The sequence below is a fragment of the Nasonia vitripennis genome (genome assembly GCF_009193385.2).
Source record: "Nasonia vitripennis strain AsymCx chromosome 3 unlocalized genomic scaffold, Nvit_psr_1.1 chr3_random0004, whole genome shotgun sequence".
Taxonomy (NCBI): domain Eukaryota; kingdom Metazoa; phylum Arthropoda; class Insecta; order Hymenoptera; family Pteromalidae; genus Nasonia; species Nasonia vitripennis.
The window spans coordinates 4,139,936-4,160,173 of NW_022279623.1; the positions used below are offsets into that span (position 1 = coordinate 4,139,936).

Consider the following 20,238-nt stretch of genomic DNA (forward strand, 5'->3'; position numbering starts at 1 on the left):
TATCATAATTCTATGAAACGCCTCTTCCGAAATGATCAGTCCCACCCAAAGATCCTTAATTCACATGAAAATTTGGAAGTCCCTTAGATATAACGTTACGGTAGAGCTTTAAAGTAATGAGGAAGCGCGCGAGGAGAGATGCCGGGCTGCGGAACATCATGGCGCTCCCCTATGTCGCGCAAATTTTTACCTATACTTTGAAAGATTGTGGCGCCATCGGCCGGGAGTGGGGGGGGGGGACTACACTGTGATCATTTCGGAAGAGGCGTTTCATAGAATTATGATAGAAACTCACTTACAAGTAAGTTCGTTTAATCATTCAATTTTCCCGCATCGTTATCTGCGAGCCCAATGCATATATATCGGTATGTTACCTGTGCCAAAACTGTCTTTTTTTGGGTCTATTTAGGCCGCACATGCTGTAACTGCACATCACAGTAGTTTTCATAGTTTTTAAGTGACATCTGAACGTATAAAAATCTTTTACTCTGTCTTCAGTATATAACTATTTCATGATAATTTCGCAGCACATCATCAACGGTACAACGAAGTTCGCTTCTCTGAAAGCGCTGCACAGTCGCATCTTCCGAAAGCCACGTACAAGTTTACCCATATCTACAAACATCCACACGCGCCATCGTCTGCAGCAGCCAAATTCAACCTTCTCTCCCCCCCCCCCCTCCTCCTCTCTGGAGACGTATATGCTGCATATAATCAAAGAGCAAAGTAAAGACTGCACGTAACTACTCCCTGCGCAATACGTATATAGCTATATCCCCGCAGTATATAGGTGTATACACTCTGGCGCTGCAATGCGGCACTGTCTCATAGGTATATATACACATACGAGAGCGAGGAAAACGAAGCTCGACTTGGCAAACATACGGGACCTGTGTCTTCTTCGGAGCTGGGCTTTATACGTGTATACCTGTGTTGTTAGCGTGCGCCACGAGATTTCCTGCAGCGACGCAAAACGAGAGGAACCTCGCCGAGATTTACACGCCGTGACTGTTTCGTTGCCAAGCCCTAAAGACTCGGAAGGGGGTTGTGACGTGCTGAGGATGGAATTGTGTGTGTTATAGTGTTTATGATGCATGTTTCTGTGGTATTAGATGCCGTAACGAGATTTGATATGTCAAGGAGCTTTTGGTGACTGATGTAGTTCCTTAATTCGCAATATTTTATACAATTAATGCATGTAGAATATAAAGAAGCACTGACCTTGTGTAGATTTTGCACATGACGTTAGGGCTGTAGCGACGTTCATTCTTCAGAGATCCCTCCGTCGCGCTCCAGCTCATGATCATCTTCATCTTTAGATTATTGGCCGTTGATGTCATATTTGTTTCTAAAACCACATTAAAAGATCATAATAAAGTAATTTGGATCTTTTATTACAAATTATAATTAATGGGTCAGTTGCAAAACGGAACGTTACACGAAAAGCCGTGAGATCTTGACGCACCACAACGAAAAGGCAACAAATACAGCATGGTGTATGTATCAAGACGCGAAACAGAAGAAAACAATCGTAACAATCTAGTCGAACGTTATAAGGATATATTTCACGCTAAGAGGCGCGCCAAGCGTTGCATAAAATTAAACCGTATGCCGAGCCGAGAAGTTATTGTCGATCCACCCCCCGTCCCCTTCTCTCCCGATTTTCCGACTCCTCGTCTCTGCACATACTCATCCGAGAGGTCGTCGTCGTCATTCTCGTCTAACTTTGGTCAAGCAGGCTGCCTTTTCTCGGGACAGTAAATTTCTTCGAGAATTTTAGAAGGAACGACCGTGGCGCGAGTTATAGGCATAATTTTCAACTCAATTATTTATAACACTGCTGCAGAGAACGAGATTAGCAATTTTAAAGAAATTACGTATAGACATTGTATATAAACAAACGTATTTTCAGTAACGAACCTGGTGAAAATATTCACGTAATTTTGTGATGTATTAAAATTACGTATTTCTTCATGTAATTTTGATATGTGATTTATTATACGTCAGTTTATGTTATGTACTGATTTCGAACGTTTCATCGCGTAATTTTATGACTTTTTAGAAAAGTTGAAATATTTCAGCTTCACGAAACATTTTTACGCGATTTAAGTATGTTATTTAATTACGTAAATATTTAGTTTTAAATACCAACTACCCTGGTTAGAATCGGTATCCAAGTTATTTGGAAGTTCTGAGGTTGTTAATCTTTGTCAGTTTTTGTTACAAGATGTAACGCTTTTTATCCTAGTTCTTTAGCAGTTTTTAGATTGAGCATTCTTAGCTATTTTATTCTGAAGATAGTTGGTAAAATAGTATGACACAGATGCACATGGTTAATGGCGATTCCAGGTTAGAATCGGAAAATCATTACTAGCAGGCTTGTATTCGAGTTTTTTTTTTTAATGAAGGTTTATAGAATAATGATTTGCATGCGAAAAATCATCCGAAAAATTTCGAGCGACCGGGGACTTGAACCCGAGCCCTGCACAAGCATAGCCGCGTGCCTTAGCCAACCGAGCCAAGTAAACGTTGTCATTTGACCAACTATCTTGGGCATTACTTTTCAAAAACAGCTCGATCTAAGAACTGCCAAAGAACTAGGATAAAAAACGTTACATCTTGTAACAAGAACTGACAAAGAAAACTACCAACTTCTTAGCTTTTTCACCATTTTAAATCGGCCAATTTCTACCAGGGTACTAAATACTCTTAAATACTTTAAATTTGTTAAAATGACTGGCCATATAGGTGCTACCATGCAGATGGTAGTTCGGAAAATGAGGGCTAATGAGTGATGAATATTAATTTTTTATATTCTTTACTTTAGTGAAAGTGTTAAAAATGATTTTTTTCTGAGGCATAAGCCCCCATTTTCCGAACTATCATCTGCATGGTAGCACCTATATGGTCACTCATTTTAACAAATTTATAGTATTTAAGAGTATTTAGTAGTAAGTATTTAGAACTAAATATTTATGTAATTATCTAACATACTAAAATTAGGTAAAAAAGTTTCATAAAGTTAAAGTATTTAAATTTTTCTAAAAAGTCATAAAATTACGTGATGAAACGTTCGAAATCAGTACATAACATAAACTGACGTAATAAATCACATATCACAATTACATGAAGAAATACGTAATTTTAATACATCACAAAATCACGTCAATATTTTCACCAGGGCGGCCTTCGACGAAGATACAAGTGAATAATACAACAATCATACACACGTACAGGCCTAATGTCTATTATACTCAAAGCCCCCGGAGAATGAGGATTTTACGCAGTCAAGAGTCTCGTATATAGAGGCACGTATAAGCGCGCGCTTATACGGAGACTTAACTAGAGAAGCGCGCGAATTGGAATTGAATTTATGCCCGAAATTACTCGATCAGCAAAGTTTCGCAGAGAGAGCTCCTAGCGGCGCTGTGCCTTTGCAATAATCTCAAATGAGAAAATCGCTAATGCAAGAGCCGCGCGGCGCGGAGAAAACCGGGACAAAAGTCGTTTTCCGAAGCGCCTCGCTCGTTATAGGAACTGTATACCGGGAATGGGGAGGATTAATTTTGAATTCGATTATTCGAGTGTTTATTATTCATTTCAAAAAATCTAGGAATAAAAGGTATAAAATCTCCTTCAAATCCAAAACGTGATAAAAAAACGATGCGTTCTCCACACCTCAGAAGACGGCAAACGGATCAAGGCATCGCCGCCACAAAAACACCCCCTGCCAACGGATAAAAAAGCCGCGCGCGCCACAAAAAAGCTCCCGCAAGCTCGCTCGAGCTGCATAAAAATAAAAAACGCAAAGCACAAAGAGCGCGCGAAACAAGTGACCGAGCTTTTTTTCTCTCTCTCTCTCGAGACTCGTGCGCGCAAACGAATTCCCATAGCTGTGCTCTCGGCCTTATTAGAGAAAGAGAGAAAGAGAGAGAGAGAGAGAGAGAGAGAGAGAGAGAGAGAGAGAAAAGCCGCAGCGCGCACAAATGACGGAAAATGCGAGAAAGGGCGCTTGCAAGATATTCATATTCTTGGAACGCCGGCTGAGGCCGTGCGCGCATGTATACGTAGCGACTGCCAGGAGCGTCGAGGGCACTGGTCTGCACCAGTGGCCCGCGACGGAGAGGAGTGCGCGACTGCTATATATACATACCTACATACTCCGCTGGTATTCTAACCCCGTACTCCGTACCCCGAGCTTTTCGTTTACGTGTGAGGGACCGGGGGGGGGGGCTGCGTTGTACACATATCGCGTAGAAAGATATACGATAGGGGGAGGGAGAGAGGTTTGGAATTGGAATCGCGTGCTCATCTACTGGGGAGGAGATTAACTTCGCGGGCTCTTAGTGGATATGTTTCATTGCTCTTTAGAGTTCTCGGCTGTGTGTACTATATAATATGTGCTCGGTTGCGTTCAGGCTTCGGGAGTTTGTCATCGGTTTCTTGGTTAGTTTGCAACTCGGATAAGACTTCTCAATTCTCATCTCGAGCGCGACGGCGTGAATTTAATCGCGTGATGAAATTTTATATTACACGATTCGTTGAATTCAAAACTAAAAAACAGTAATATAAAAAACGAGAGAAATTTCGTATGCAATTCTTTCCTCGGCCCGTCACGTAAGAGCCCCCGAAAAATCCCACCATATTCCTCTTCCAACAGTTGTTATCATTCTCCACGAGGGTATACGTAGTAGGAGGAAGAAGAAGAAGAGAAAGCTCCTCAACCCGCACCTTCGCCAGGATATTTCTTATCCCAGCGCACGTAGGCCCAGCCTAACAAGCTAGCAAAGTTTACCAATAAATTGTATGACGGCGGAGAGAGTGAGGGAGAGGAGCCACCGGCGGAATATCGCGCGCAAAACGCGCCAGCGAACTTGCACTCCTTCCCGTTTTCGTCGTCTTTCCACAAGACTCTTGTATATCTTGTATATCTGTATACGTCGGCTTGCCCCGTATATATGTATATACAGTTGAACTCGAGAGAAGACTATATATGTGCAGTAGGAAGAGAGCAGTTCGAGCTGCTAAAATTTTATCGCGCGATATGATGGAGCGTAAGTGGGACACTTCGGGAGTCTTATAAGGGGATAAGTTTTTCTTTCGGCTGGTAATTGTTTGCACGTTTATTTTTTGCAGCTGCGAGAGGTATATGGCATTTGAGATTATTTATAGCCTCTTTATTATTCATTCGGAGCGAAAATAATTTATGCAGATCAGATTTAAGTGAATGTTATTATTAGGGTAATTTTTTACGCATATGGAAATCTGTTATTTCGTTAAAAAAAAATTAATTCCTGCAAAAATTAACGATTTTGTTGTTCAACCGCGCATGACATGTTTTAAATGTACGACAGAGTCATTAAAACACAGTAGTATCAGTAGTATAAGGTGTCGTAAATTGTCAATGATATTTTTCCTACAAAAGTAGTAAATTGATAAGCGTGTTTTCGTCGCTGTTCGGTTTTGAAATATTTTTGTCGCCTCCGTACTTTGAATAGTGAATTTTTCAGCCATTTTCTGAGCACACACTTGCACAATTGTTATCAGGTATAAAACTATACAGTTACTTCATAATTGACTATTTCATGTGACGTGCATTTATTTTCATTATTTCGGCGTTGCCGATAAGTAGTGAGTTTTTACTAATCCAATTTCGAAGAGCAGAACCCCCCTCTCATCAGCGTTCTCCAGTTCACGCAACAGCGACCGCGCTGTAACCAGTCCCATGTTGGCATCACAGGGCAGCGGGACCTGGTGCATGCACCGCCGATTGCGAATGCGCCTGCGTACGTTATGTATAATACACAGAGCGTACTCGAGGGTCGGTATATACGCGATATATATATAATGGAGTCACGTCACATCGGTTACACAATCACAATGCTAATCCAGCATAATGGCGGCGTCGGGACTCGAAAAAGCCCCCGACACCTCTCTCTCTCTCCCTCTCCCTCTCTCTCTCTCTCTCTCTCTCTCTCTATCTCTCTCTCTCTCTCTCTCTCTCTCTCTCTGTCTCTTTCTCATTCGGCGCGGCTGTATATTATATAGACGTGTATTATGTATACGTGTGCAGTAAATACTGTTATGTGCTCGACCAACGGCTCTGCCTGTCTGCTGTTGCTGGGCGTGCTATGGCGTAGGCTTCTGCGCTGTCGCAAATGGAAGCTCGGATGCGTGTCATTAGAGAGGCTTATGATGTGGAGGAAGTATGGTGGGGTTTTTTTGGGGAGGGGGGATTGCGTAGTAGAGGTTTGTTTAGTGGCCCATGAGAAAGAGAGAGTGTGTGCAATGAATGAAGATTCGAATATTGATAATCTTGGTTGTGAATTCGTTAAGGTGTAGTAGTGTGTATTGCTAATTATTCCTTTTCTAATATACATTCACTCATCCAAATAGCCACATGCACGCGTATCACATAAGCTGAAAATTGAATGCGATACGAAAATACCGTCACGCTTTTTTAAAAGTCAATCCCACAAGAATTCATCGTATCAAAAATAATCTCCTTATACACGAAAGATCGGCAGTGTACACATAGCTAGCTCTCATTGAAACCCGCTGAACTCTGTGATGAGCTGCGCCGAGCGAGAATTATCTCCTAAGAATGCCGCGGCATTCGTCGCTTATCTGTATATCCTCGTACGCGCGTACAGCGGATTCCTTCGCTGCGGCAGGACTTATACGTCGTCCTGAAATTATTCGATTCACTGGTCTCGTAGCGCTTCGAGACAGAGAGAGAGAGAGAGAGAGAGAGAGAGAGAGAGAGAAAGAGAGAAAGAGAGAGAGAGAGAGAGAGAGTGAGTGAGCTGATGGTCGCCCCGCGGTTTTCTCGTCGCTCGACCGGCTTCATCTTCCATCTGAATTTATCCTTTCTTGCGGTGATATGTATGTGGGTTCTGTATTCTATATTCCATTTACGCAATCATTTTTCGGAGTCAAGGTATCCAAGTTTGACTGTTTTTCATTTGAATTTTCTCAATCTGATCTTGAATGGAAAAGAACTGATCAAGATAGAGCAAACACAGTCTATATGAAAGAATACTCGGGGAGAAATAAGATAATTCGTCACGGCTTAGATTTTACAGTGAAACTGTAAACTAAAAATTGTACACAGTAGCTCACATATCAACACTCGTCCCAGACAAAATCAGCCTTTGCATAGAAACGCTCTCTCTCTCTCTCTCTCTCTCTCTCTCTCTCTCTCTCTCTCTCTCTCTCTCTCTCTCTCTCTCTCTTCCCACAAAAGGACATCACTTTAGCTAAGCGCAAAATAAAAGAAAAAGTGTACGTAAATGTGCATCAGCAGCCCTACGGCCATCTTCCGATTCTCACATAACCACCAGCCGCGAAGGTGCATGTCTGTATATACGTATAGAGTCCGGTAGCATCTGGTCGGCACTGCGAAGAATTCTCTTCGCCTCCGGGGAAAGAATGGACGCGCGGGAAAAAAGCAGCAGAAGCAGAGGGATTGAAAAGCGATTTTAATGTCGCACGAAGTGCTTTCCGACCCCGTACTTCACGCCTCCCCCCTACCATCGTCTTCTGCCTGGTCCTTCGATACTACACTCCTATATAGGGGGGACCTTCTTATAAAATATTTTCCCCTTTACATCGACGGCGTAGATAGCGCGAGCTTTTCTCGTAACACTTTTTTTTTGTTTTAGTTTGTAGTAGATTTTATAATTTCTTTGAACTCGTAGGGGCTTTGTGATAAAAACATAAAAAATCTAGCTGCGCGATTACACGCATGCAACTATGCAGCTGTACGTTGACAGCTATCAAATTGGAGCGCGGTTTTTATCGCATGATGGTATCAATGTTACGATCTTAACTTTATTTATAGCTTGCTATGAATAAGTATCGACATAAATTTTCTCAGTATTGACTTCATTTCTTGTTTTTTAACGCATTAAAATATTCTATTTAAAAATCAAAATTTTAAATGTAATTTCACTACGGCGACAAACGCTTACTTTACGCACTAGTTGTCTGATATAATAATTCTACACAACAATCTGTTTATTGATATCAAATACATAATATAGCATACCAAGAATTATGATTAAATTACTGATGAGGAAAACTTGAAATAAGGAAAAAACAGAGCAAATATAAGAAGCTGAGCAGTTTGGATTGTGTAGTGGCTGAGTTCATATCGTTCTTGATCATTAACAGAAGTGACAGTGTGCATAATTTTATTTACATATTGATTATATTTTATACATTAACTATACACGTGATATAATATTATCAAAAGAATCGTATGCACATAAGTTTTGAATTAATTGGAGTCGTTTCAGATTATATCATATCAATAAGTAAATGCAACATATTATCTAAATTATTTATAAATCACTCATTTTCAAGTTATCGTCAATAAGAGTTACCGTTTTCTAAAACGTTCAGTTTTGTATAAATAAAGTATAGATAAACTTTTCGTCGAATTGCACTATATGCATAATGATTCATTTTTCCTTATACAACGCAATGGGGAAAACCAATGTACGAATTTCTAGGAAGATTACGGTGTTCAAGATTTGCATAATGTGGCTTTGTTCACAAGTGGCACAGTTAGACTTAGAATTTTTACGAAGCTAAATAACGAACTTTGTAAAGATATAAATTAAAAACTACTTTGATAAAGCAGATAAGAGTACGTATATATCTGTTAATTAGTCTAGTGAAATACCGTACAAGCATTTTTTTCCTCATCCGAAATAAGTAAAGTTTAGTGTAGTTCACATTTTCAACTATGATAGCATTTCAAACAAATTATTACTGGAGTATAATACCAATATAATAATTAAATATATCTTTCTTATAGAATGAAAAGAATGTGGAAAACCTATGGACGAATCGTCATACTGGCGATACTGTTCACAACCGCTTATTCAAAGAAACATGACGAAGACACTGCAACGGCTAACAGTAAATCTGGATCATCGACGGAAAATACCACGGACTATCGTTTGTCTGGCGATGTAGTACCCTTGGAGTATTTCATCCATCTAAAACCTAATATCTCACTGACGAATTCGACTTTTACTGGAACTGTTGGAATCCCTGCCATTGTTAAGAAAACCACTTCGGAGATTGTTCTTCATGCAGAAGCTATCGAAATAGACAATGTCTCTGTATTCTGTATAAACAAACGAACTGGTGCCTCGAAAAAACTGAACGTTTTAAACGTTACTAAAATCGAGCAATACCAGTTTCTTAATATTCGCATTCACTCACTGATAGCTCGTGGAACACATATTAGAATTGAAATGTCTTACAATGGTCCAATTTATGACAACGTTTCCCTCGGATTATTCAAGAGTGCATACAAAGTCAAAAATGAAACTAGGTAAAAGAATATTGTATATATGTACATCGTTATCATTCATATTTTGCTAATAAAACTTTCATTTTGAATAGATACATGCTCGCAACTCACGTGGCGCCAACTATTGCCAGGATGGTATTCCCTTGTTTTGATGAGCCTTCGTTTAAGGCATTCTTCCACTTAAGCGTGGATGTTCCTCAAAACTACAATGCTATTAGTAATATGCCAGTTAAGAGAATAACAAATAAGTAAGTTATAACTATCAATATTAGAATCTGAAACTTATTACAATATTGTCATTATTCATGACTATAGTTAAAAAATTACTAAAAACATTACAGGAGAACATTCGAATTTGAAAGGACACCGCCGATGTCGACTTACTTATTTGCTTTAGTAGTGAGCGAGTTTCAAAGTTTATCCAACAACAATGGATCGCACGTTTTCAAAGCTTGGTCAAATCCTGATCGTGTTGATCAGCTTTCATATCCTCTGTCTGTATTAACGAAAGCGATAGAATTCTTTGAAACTCATTTGAAAGTGCCGTATGCACTGCCTAAACTCGACATAGTTGCTATACCAGACTATATCGCTGTTGCGATGGAAAATTGGGGTTTATGTCATTATCGTGAGTCTTGGATGCTTTACGATCCCGAAGTCACGTCGATCACGCGTAAAAGAATCATTCGCAACGCTGTGACTCACGAGCTTTCGCATCAATGGTTTGGTAACCTTGTGACTCCGCAACGCTGGGATGTGCTGTGGCTCAGCGAAGCCTTTGGAGCTTATTTTGAGTCGCATGCTTACGAAGATGTAAGAATGCTTGGTATGAATGCTATAAACAATCCAATTCAAGATAGAAACATTTTTATTGTGTTTTTAGGCTTTAGCTCCATGGAATTTAGACGGGCAATTCGTTGTAAACGAAATGCAACCATCTTTTGAAGGCGATGCAAAATTGAGCACACCAAGTGTAGTGCGCCCTGTTTATAGCTCAGATGAAATCATAGCGATATTTGATGAGGTAGTATACATCAAAGGCGCAAGTTTGGTGAGAATGCTCGAAAAAGTTTTAGGACAAGAAATGTTCTATGGTGCTCTACGTAGATACCTCGTGAACAAGTAACTTTTCTTTTTTTTGTAATGTAAAAATTCTTAATAGATTATTTTTCATGTAAAAAAATTTGATTTTAGCAAGTTTTCTTCTGGAACGCCTGAAAAAATGCATTGTGCTATTGAAGAGGAACTCAAATATAATAATTATAAATTGGGAACTACGGCAGCTGAATTGTTAAGCAGTTGGACGTTACAACCAGGTTTTCCCGTTGTAGATGTTCATTTTACTGGAGACGTTGCGACATTAAAGCAGAAACGATTTTTAATAAAATCGACCGAGAATACGACTGAAGAATCAACGTGGGTTATTCCCATAAATTGGGCTACAAAAAGTCATCCCGATTTCAGTGACACGACAAAGATTAATTGGCTAACGAAAAATCAGACGACTGTCAGAATAAACAATGCTAGTAAAGATTGGGTAGTCATTAATATTCAACGAACTGGTAAATATATTTGATTTATTCGTTAAAAATATTTCAATGAAATCATTGCCAAATTCATAAATAAATATTTGTAGGTTACTATAGAGTCAATTACGGTGTCAAAATGTGGAAACGTATTATAAAAGCATTGAAATCAACAGACTACCAGACTATCCATGAAATCAACCGTGCTTCTGTAATCGACGATCTTTTTAATTTAGCAAGAGTTGGTGCTGTTGAATACGATTTGGTATTATCAGGAACACAATATCTCGCTCAGGAAACTAATTTTATACCGTGGCAAGCTGCACTTAAAGGTTTCAACTATTTGAAAAAACGTCTCACAGGTCACCCCGAAATTTACAATCAGTTTAAGGTATGAAAAGTCTATACATAATTCTAAGAAAGTTCGATTTTTTTTCTATTTTCTATAGACGATATACCTAATTCCTAATAATTTATTTTACAGAGCCACGTACTATCGTTGATTGAACCAATTTACCAAAAACTAGGGTTTGATGATATTAAAGGTGAAAGCCTCCTTGATGCACATTTAAGAGAATTAATCCTTCAATGGTCATGTACACTGGACAATAACAAATGTGTCAATGAATCCTTGAACAGGTTCCAAAAACTACAGCAAAACAGCAGGTGTAGTGTAACAAATATTAAATACAATATATGCTCAATATTAAATTGTAACCTGCAATAATAATTATGCTTGTCGAAACAGTTATAGAGTGCCACCTAATCAGCAGAGTATAGTTTACTGTATGGCAGTGAAACACGGTTCATCTAGAATCTGGGATTATTTGTGGCAGAAATTTGAAAAATCAAACAGTGGTGCCGAACAGTTAACAATTTTATCTGCTCTAGCGTGTTCTGAAAATCCCACCGATTTAGAAAGGTAAATACATAATGATGTGAGGATATACGTTTTTACGCGGCATTTTTTTGATTAAATACTATTTTGAAAATTAGCAACGTTCAATGCGCATCATACATTGGCTACGTTATTATGATACTAAACAATTCTTACTATCGTATAATGTAGTCAATCTATAATTTGCATAGGATAATTATAGAATAGCATTTGATATAAAAAGATAACAACTAGAGTTATATTGTTATGCGACCCATTCTCTTAAATATGAGAATTTGATATGCCACTCAGAAAGGAATAATCAGAAATATTTTTTCAGACTCTTATTAAAAGCGATTGATCTGAATAGCGGCATTAGAAAACATGACATAGACAATGTATTTGAATATATCATTGAGGCAAGTACTATTGGAGTTCAAGCAGCTATGGATTTCATTGGAAATCACTACACAGAGCTACAAGAATAGTGAGTTAATAATTGATTGACAAACATTATCTTATAACAGTTGACAATATTTTTAATCGTATTATTTGTAACTAGCATTACTGATGAAAGTTCAGCCTTTATTGCTCTGGATAAAATAGCTGGCTATTTACCGACGGAAGACCTTGTCAAAAAGGTATGTAACAATATGACTTCTGTATAATCATATATTCAAACTAATTTTTCACATGCTTCTATTCTAATTTTACAGTTCGATAAATTCATACAATATAATAAAGAGAAGTTGGTCAATATTATTGAAGAAGTGCAAGGATTCTTAGAAAATTCTATTTACGAATTGAACTGGTATAAAAAATATGCTCCTAAGATAAGTAAGCCCCTGACAAATATCCAGAGTTCATAAAATTAACAATTTCCAAATCTCAGTCAAACAAATAAATATTTTTTACTATATTTACTAATTCTCTATTTATTATATGTTTTTCTTTACATATCTAAATAAACCGTCCTAGCGAGAATCCCGTGTACACAATTTTCTAGTTATTCAAAGCAAAAATTAATACAAAACCATCTTAATCTCACGCCTGGCGCGCGTCGGTCTGACCGAAGGTAGAAAAACAAATTTCTCTCGCGCTGCACTCGAGGCTCTAATCAATTCTTCCGGCGTATTGCGCCTTAGCCACTTCGGATACACGCTCGTGTAAAGCCGGGGCGTTCGTGTACTCGTAAGCTGTGTTCTCTCTTTTCTACCCCCGCCGAACTCGTCGCTACAATATTTTCAAGACCAAGTCGACCGCTAAGAGTTCAGAAAAGAAACACATGAGACAAAGAAAATAAGATGTGGAAGCGCGATGTCTTTAGTTTATTTTTTTATATATTTATATCAACCATAATTATTAAGAACGAGCAGAGCTTGCAACATTTTTCATAAAATCCTTGAATACGTTAAAAGTAATGAATTCATATTTCCATAATTCTTAAAGCTTCTTCACACAAATCCGAGGAAACAGAGCGAAATGCTCCTACTGCAAACGATAAACTTAATCGGCAAAGCATCTTCAAAGCCCGCCCGTAAACCAAGAAACAGAAAAAGGCCGCTCTTTAACCATCCGCACAGAAATCATCGGCACAGAACCAAAACAGAGAGAGAGAGAGAGAGAGAGAGAGAAAAAGTGAGCGATTTTCGTCTGAGTGAGTGCACCTCGTTGGCTGCTCGAGAATGCGGCGGCGGTGCGGATCGCGCCCGGTGTAATAACCCGTGTGCGCGTGTGCACCTGCACAAAACACGGCGCCGTGCATTAAACGGATACAGCCCTCCGCACTGACCGTGCAATTGTGCGGCCGCGACGACGATTAGCGCTGTGTGCAAGAATACGCGTGTGTGTATGTGTCGGCATGGAGCCGCCCCCTCGTGTTAGACGTTTGTTTGCCCGCTGGAAACGGGAAGCTGAGCTAACACTTTGCGGCTGCAGTCGTTTAGTGCAGCGTAGGAGATTGATGAAAGAGAATTTACTATCATAATTTATATCGGTGTATTGGGTGTTAATACTTTCGGGATTTTTTACCCGATTTTTCATATCGATTTTGAGTTTGAAAAATGTGGTGTGTAAAGGCTGGCGAAAAAAATAAATTTACCTTTGAAAATATTAACCTTCCGCTAATCGCTAAACGACCTACTAAATAGTTCAACCACTTCGTACGCGGCTAAATTCCCGCAGAAAATTTCCTCAAAAAGCCATTCGACCGATCCTCCGCGAAGCGCATAATTCACGATGCACACCGGCGCATAATCATCGCAGCGCATATAGCCCTCGAAGAAAAGAGACGACAAGTCTCTCCCGCTTCAACTCCCTCCTAACTCTTGCAAAAACTGCCGGCCACAAAGCATATCAGTGTAGACCTCTTTCTCCTCGCGCGACAAAGTACATAAGCGCTGTCGCACGTACACATCGTCCATTTTTCCGTCCTAATACCTCCGAACCGATCGTGTCGCCGCACGCACATTTTTTTCGCACGCCCGCGCGGCATAATAAAAAGAAAAGTATAACGTAAAAATATACGCATCCCTTTTTGCAGCTCGTACTCGAAATCGCGGACACCGACAAATCCGCGGCGGGCAATGTACATTCGCACGCACGGGGTTGGCCGCACGAGCGAGCAATTTTCGCTTAACCGAGTTCGCTCGGCTTGGCGCGCGCGCTCTTAAAATCAGCTGCACATGCGTCGATACGCCTTTTCGCTTGCGCATCGCGCGCGCGCGCGTATGTGTGTATACACGCTCGGACGTATTTTTCATATGCACGAAAAAAAAACAGCGACGACGAGGAGGTTGGGGTATGCGTGTAAGGAAGAGGGACGCGATGACGCAAAAGAGAGTCGGTGTGCGGCGGTAAGCACTCGTACCTCAAAGAGCTTTGCATTGGAATTTCACTCCCTCGGGAGAGAAAGGCGTATAGATATAGAGAGAGTTTGTGTCTCAAAGAGAGGTTGCTTCTTTCGCTTCGTTGAAATTTTAATGTGAATTTAACTCTTGCTATGTATGTGAAATTTATTTATCGTGATCGAGGAAGATCTGCGTATTGTGGTTCTAGATGGAAGAAAAACAGACTAGCTCACGAGGAGAAGAAAGATCCACCGTACGCTACAGCCGTATGAGCGGACATGTGGAATCAGTGGTATAATAGTACAAAACCATGGTATAGCCAACGAAAGTAGATGGCGTATAGGCACTTTCTTATTTCGCTCATAAAAATTTGCGAGCCTCAATGTATAATATAGTGGTATGTCACCAATGCCGAAATTGACTTTTGTTGAGCAACTCACGCTATAACTAATTGCCCGAGTCCATTGAAAATTGATATAAATAATACTATTTGGCCGTGAATTAATTAATATCACATTCCAAAACAAAATTATACTGTTGTTACTCTTCATATTTACAAAAATAATAGTTACTCGTTGGGCTGGGCTATACTCATGCTTGTCGTGGGAACCACTCAACGAGATCTAGAAAAGAAGAACGTCTGTGGAGCCGGGGTAAATAGAGTTTTAAATTTTCTCCAAGCATCCATGTAAATCTGTAACGCGAGAACGAGTTAGAGGAGTCTCCGGCACAGTAAAGAAGCTGAGACGGTAGATATACACATTTTGTTCTCCATAGGGAAAAAGAGAGAGCGAGAGAGAGAGAGAGAGAGAGAGAGAGAGAGAGAGAGAGAGAGATTAGATTAGATTAGATTAGATTAGATTAGATTAATTAATTTTATTTTGCGTACATTATCGTTGTACGATAACATATTTACAGCAGAAACAGTATAAAAAGAATAAATAATAGGTTGAGGTATGTGTTTTATAGAATGTGTAGAGTGAGAGAGAGAGAGAGAGAGAGAGAGAGAGAGAGAGAGAGAGAGAGAGAGAGAGAGAGAGAGAGACAGTCGCCTATCTATATGAATGAGGTCCGCGGGACGTTTAAATAACGCGCGACTTCGCGATTTATAGTAATACTTTTATGAAATAATGTTAGTGGCGGATATTAAGCCAGACACCGTGAGGCTGGCCGTGCGCCATCCTCTCCTCCCTCGCGGCTCTCTCTCCCTCTCTCTCTTTCTCTCGCGCATATAATTCACCTAACTTCCGGCGAAAGCTTCTTCTCGCTTGCGCGCTCCACTTTTCCACTTTAGAACCGATGTTTATCGCTCGTTTACGTAACGAGAAAGAGGAGAGCAGAGTAGGAAGAGGGTATATCTCTCTCGCGAGCCTATACCCTATATACCATCCTCCTGCGGGAGTCGAGATTGTGCTTTTGATGGGAATGAGAAGGAGAGAAGTAAAAGCTCGCCGCCACCGTCTCTGCCTCCCGTTCTCGAGCAGTTCGTTATCGCGACTTTTCTACTGTAATTTTGCACGTGTTGCACCTTTGCTTACCGGGCTGCAGTTTATACCGATGCCTATTATTATTATCTTAATGAACATAGCATAAATTATTAAAATGTGTCGCCAGTCGCACATACTACTGCCTTCGTTCACATCAGCCGACTGCGTTCGACCGGTTGGTTTCGCGCGAAAAAAGACACGTTGCCAAATCGGTAACCGTCGCGATTAAAAAAAAAAAAAGAGAAAATAGCAATTCATCAACGAGAAAATCCGCACGGCAACTCGCGATATACCGCGCGGGAGTATCTCTCCGCGAATCTCGAGGGACGTTTAATATCGAAAATCGCGCGCAGCTCTTTAATTAGCACACGCAGAGCTTGCAGAAGCCTGACTCGAAATAATTATATCGGCTGCGGCGGCAGCGGCACATCTGTTTCTGATTATTAATTAATATCAGAGGCCGACGACGCGGCTCGCGCGCATGAGCGGCTTTTCTCGCGCTGAACACTATTATTATGTCTCCTCGTTTTTCAGAGCGGCCCTTCGGGGCCGACGTGCGTGCGCCTGGCATCGGGATTATATCGTCGCACGCGCAGAGCGAAAACTGACACAGCGGGAGAGGCAATTTTCCTAATTAAAGCCAAGATATTATGTGGGAAAATTTATTGATAATTATCGCTCTCTCTATCTCTCGCACTCTTTATCCGCATGGCTGGTGCTTTGCTTGGGGAAAGCTTTCACCGGTTTGATTTTTTGACGATGCTTTTTAAAATGGGTAATTTGAATACTTGTTATGTATACAATATACTTGATACGTGCTATGGTAAAAATTTAAGCAGTGAAATCGCTCAGGAGGCTAAGTTTGATGGATAATGGATTGAATTTATCGTTGAGAAAATTGTCAGAGACGTATCTGTATGTGAACGATGATTGGTCATATAATTGACTCATTATTGCAATGATTCTTTGCTTGTTGTTGAAATATTTCGATCAATATAAGATAGAAGCACATATACGTAACTACTGATTGTAAGGTTGGCTCGTTTGTCAGGCTAATTTAATGGCCGCAGGTAAATTTTCCACGTCAAACCTCAAAAGACCCATCATTATTGCTTTTCTACGATCGCGTAAAACTAACTTATTTATATAGAACAACTTTTATATTTTTCACGTAACTGCTTTTTCGTATACTATTTTCAACCTTTTCAAATTTCACAATATACCAATGGATTGATAAGACGGTTAAAATTTGCAGCTATATCAAATAGCAGTAATAAATGAAACATTGGAATTTTTTAAACTATTTTCTTAAGTACTAGCAACTTTGGACAGTAATAGCATGAGCAACCCAAGCAGACTAAAAAAAGGTAGCTTTAATAAGGCTGACAGCGCTATAATATAATGCGCTTTGAATCGCAGATAGAGATGAGGGATACAGGAAAGCGCCTAGACGCCACATATAATAATTTTTCATTTTCGTAAAGGTATGTAATTTTCTACTTAATCCTTGAAAAGTGAAAAATGAGAAAAAATTAAAATCGAAACATACGAATCGCGTATGACGTCGTTGAGGATCTTAAAAAATTAAAACAGAACATGAAGAGAAAAAATAAAATTTAGACCATTAAATAATTTCTGCGCTAAATTGCTCATCTCGGCAAGTCATGATATTTTTAATATTAGTTGCACGCTTGTGCACTCCTATACATTGGTCTCCGCACAGTATTAACGCCCAATCATTGCCACGTAGGGCATTTTTTTCATAAATTGAAGTTATAGTGATTTAAAATTGCAAAAGGATTAATTTTGAAGGAAAAATGAGGTCCTTATTCGTTGTTCGTGGATTCATAGCTAGTAAGTTTAATAGAAGTCATATTGTATAATGTATGAATAATAATAAGTATATTATATTTCTTAAATTATATTATAAAATATTGGTACTCTTTAAAATGTCTAGTTTGCGTCGTGCATTTATCAAATGCTGCTCCTGCAAAAGACAAACCACGACCGGTTGAAGAAGAGGTCATAATACCGAAACTTCACGAGCCCTTAGGCAAAAACCCATGCACCTGGGGCCCATCATACTTCTGCAGCTCACGCGCGTAAAATAAAATGTTCATAATGTTAAAATTTAAATAAAAACCTGACGAGTTCAATAATAAAATATATCGGCACACCGGAGGAAGGCGGGCGAGAGCGAGCAGCAAAACTAAAACCAAAATACTCAAACCTATCTATCCCACGGACAACGAGTTCAATAATAAAATATCTCGGCACACCGGAGGAAGGCGAGCGAGAGCGAGCAGCAAAACTAAAATCACAATACTCAAACCCACCTACACCACGGACAACGAGTTCAATAATAAAATATATCGGCGCATCGGAGGTAGGCGAGCGAGAGCGAGCAGCAACATTAAAACCACAATACTCAAACCCACCTACCCCACGGACAACGAGTTCAATAATAAAATATCTCGGCACATCGGAGGAAGACGAGCGAGAGCGAGCAGCAAAACTAAAATACTCAAACCCACCTACCCCACGGACAACTATTTCAATAATAAAATATCTCGGCACATCGGAGGAAGACGAGCGAGAGCGAGCAGCAAAACTAAAACCAAAATACTCAAACCCACCTACCCCACGGACGAGTTCAATAATAAAATATATCGGAAAAACCGGAGGAATAATAGGCGAGGACAAATGCACCTGGGCTCCATCATACTTCTGCAGCTCTCGCAAGTAAGGGATTCTCATAATACTGAAATTGAAATGAAAACCTCCGTAAACTTAATTAATTTTCATTTCTCGTTTGCAGAGCCGCAAAAGAATGTGGTACAGAAGCTTATTGTGGATTTAAATCTTCGTAAAAGTTTAACATATTTGTGTAATACAATTGTGGTAAACTTATATAAACATAAAGTAAAAAACCAACATTTACTCACATCCGAGCAATAAATAAATTGTATTGGATAAGTTATTAACTGCCATTTATTTATATAAATTTTGTTAATCTATGGCCACTGCATATACGGCAACTATATAAATTCTCAAAGGAATTCAGTATGACATCTATCCACCCTATTCCTTTGATACTTGCGTCATTGATAACTATCGTTTTCCGTTTATCACCAATAACAATTTTTTTATTACTACTGCCTTTCTTTAGTAAATTTCTAATTTTACGACTAGTAGCGTTCTATTCTGGATTCACTTTATATAAGTCAACACAAAGGGTCCGTTATTAAAAAATACGGAAACAAGGAACGACTAAAACTGTCCGAATTAAGACCCATCGCATTCGATTTCGTGCAAACTCTTTCAATCATCCGTCTTTATTTTTTTATATTGCATGTATAAATAAAAATTGCATTCCTTTTATAATACTTATTAAAACCGCAAACCGGTAATGACACTACTAGCGATGGACTATGTATTCTCGTCCGTATTAATGACTAATTTCTAATGGTAAAAAAATTAACCTAACTGGCCTAGTGATTATGCACTCTGAACGCGTAGAACTCGCACGATTACTTCTTATACAGTCAGGATGTAAGCAGAGTTTAATGTCTCTGAGTAAACTTGCGAGTTCACGCATTTGGGGGCATATCATAAATTAGATCGAGAATAAGATGAGGTTATCTTTTTATTGTGATTGCTCTCGAAATCGCTAGTATTTTGTATATACATCATATACATCCACGTCGTTATTCCTGAAACGCAAAAAAATTATTGAAATTATATATACAATAAGCTACTCACGATTGCACGTATGCGATGCACTTCCTTGAAAGCAGTGAACATTTTTCGATTAAGCACATCAAACTCCGTTATTCGGGATTCACTGCATGTCTGATCTTCTGATTCCTGATCCGATTCGATTCCGATGACAAAAAAAACACACCTGGAAAACTCCCCAAGAAAAAAAGCCGTTTTATTGTCACCTCGTCAAAATTTAGTTCAAAGAATGAGTGTGATTTCACAAACAGTAACTTATCCAACGTATGACTCGCGAATAACACGCAATCGGTAATTCTTTTAGATGAAGTTTATTGCTGTTTGCTAAAAAAGATCCTATAATTCCGTGCAATAACGTACTTTTTTGGTTGACAATAATATTCTGATGTAGTTAACGCCATCTACTGCTTGCAAGAAGTCACCTCTAATAACG

At 39.4% G+C, this 20,238-nt stretch overlaps 2 protein-coding genes across 7 annotated transcripts in view; one reads left to right on the forward strand and one right to left on the reverse strand.

Annotated features, from left to right (window-relative positions):
* The window catches only part of LOC100116958 (paired box protein Pax-6), a 128,476-nt gene extending 108,453 nt beyond the window's left edge, over positions 1-20,023 (reverse strand). The window contains exons 1-2 of one of the 2 annotated variants that reach the window (XM_031925657.2): positions 19,830-20,023; positions 1,222-1,348 (exon numbers count right to left, since the gene is read on the reverse strand). The gene's annotated coding sequence lies outside the window, so the exon portion shown is untranslated. Of the gene's footprint in view, positions 1-1,221; positions 1,349-9,439; positions 9,526-19,829 lie in introns of those variants that run through there. The other variant, XM_031925656.2, reaches the window with a different exon arrangement.
* LOC100116876 (aminopeptidase N) lies at positions 6,181-12,654 on the forward strand. 5 transcript variants are annotated; one of them, XM_031925651.1, is made up of 12 exons: positions 6,181-6,206; positions 8,825-9,349; positions 9,421-9,576; positions 9,670-10,141; positions 10,212-10,450; positions 10,523-10,890; positions 10,965-11,245; positions 11,339-11,520; positions 11,603-11,776; positions 12,072-12,218; positions 12,294-12,372; positions 12,448-12,654. In XM_031925651.1, the coding sequence occupies exons 1-12, from the start codon at positions 6,193-6,195 to the stop codon at positions 12,598-12,600; spliced, it is 2,790 nt and encodes a 929-aa protein (XP_031781511.1). In that variant the 5' UTR covers positions 6,181-6,192; the 3' UTR covers positions 12,601-12,654. The 5 variants fall into 5 exon arrangements, with proteins under 5 accessions (XP_031781511.1, XP_031781514.1, XP_031781515.1 ...); XM_031925654.2 differs by lacking the exon at positions 6,181-6,206 and adding an exon at positions 8,124-8,318; XM_031925655.2 differs by lacking the exon at positions 6,181-6,206 and adding an exon at positions 8,131-8,183.
* Positions 20,024-20,238: the final 215 nt, after the last annotated feature.

What these genes read in the sequence shown, in the direction of transcription:
- LOC100116876 (XM_031925651.1), top strand. An exon ending in AAAGTCAAAAATGAAACTAG is followed by an intron (nt 9,350 to 9,420) that starts GTAAAAGAATAT and finishes CATTTTGAATAG; the next exon opens with ATACATGCTCGCAACTCACG. An exon ending in CATTAATATTCAACGAACTG is followed by an intron (nt 10,891 to 10,964) that starts GTAAATATATTT and finishes AAATATTTGTAG; the next exon opens with GTTACTATAGAGTCAATTAC.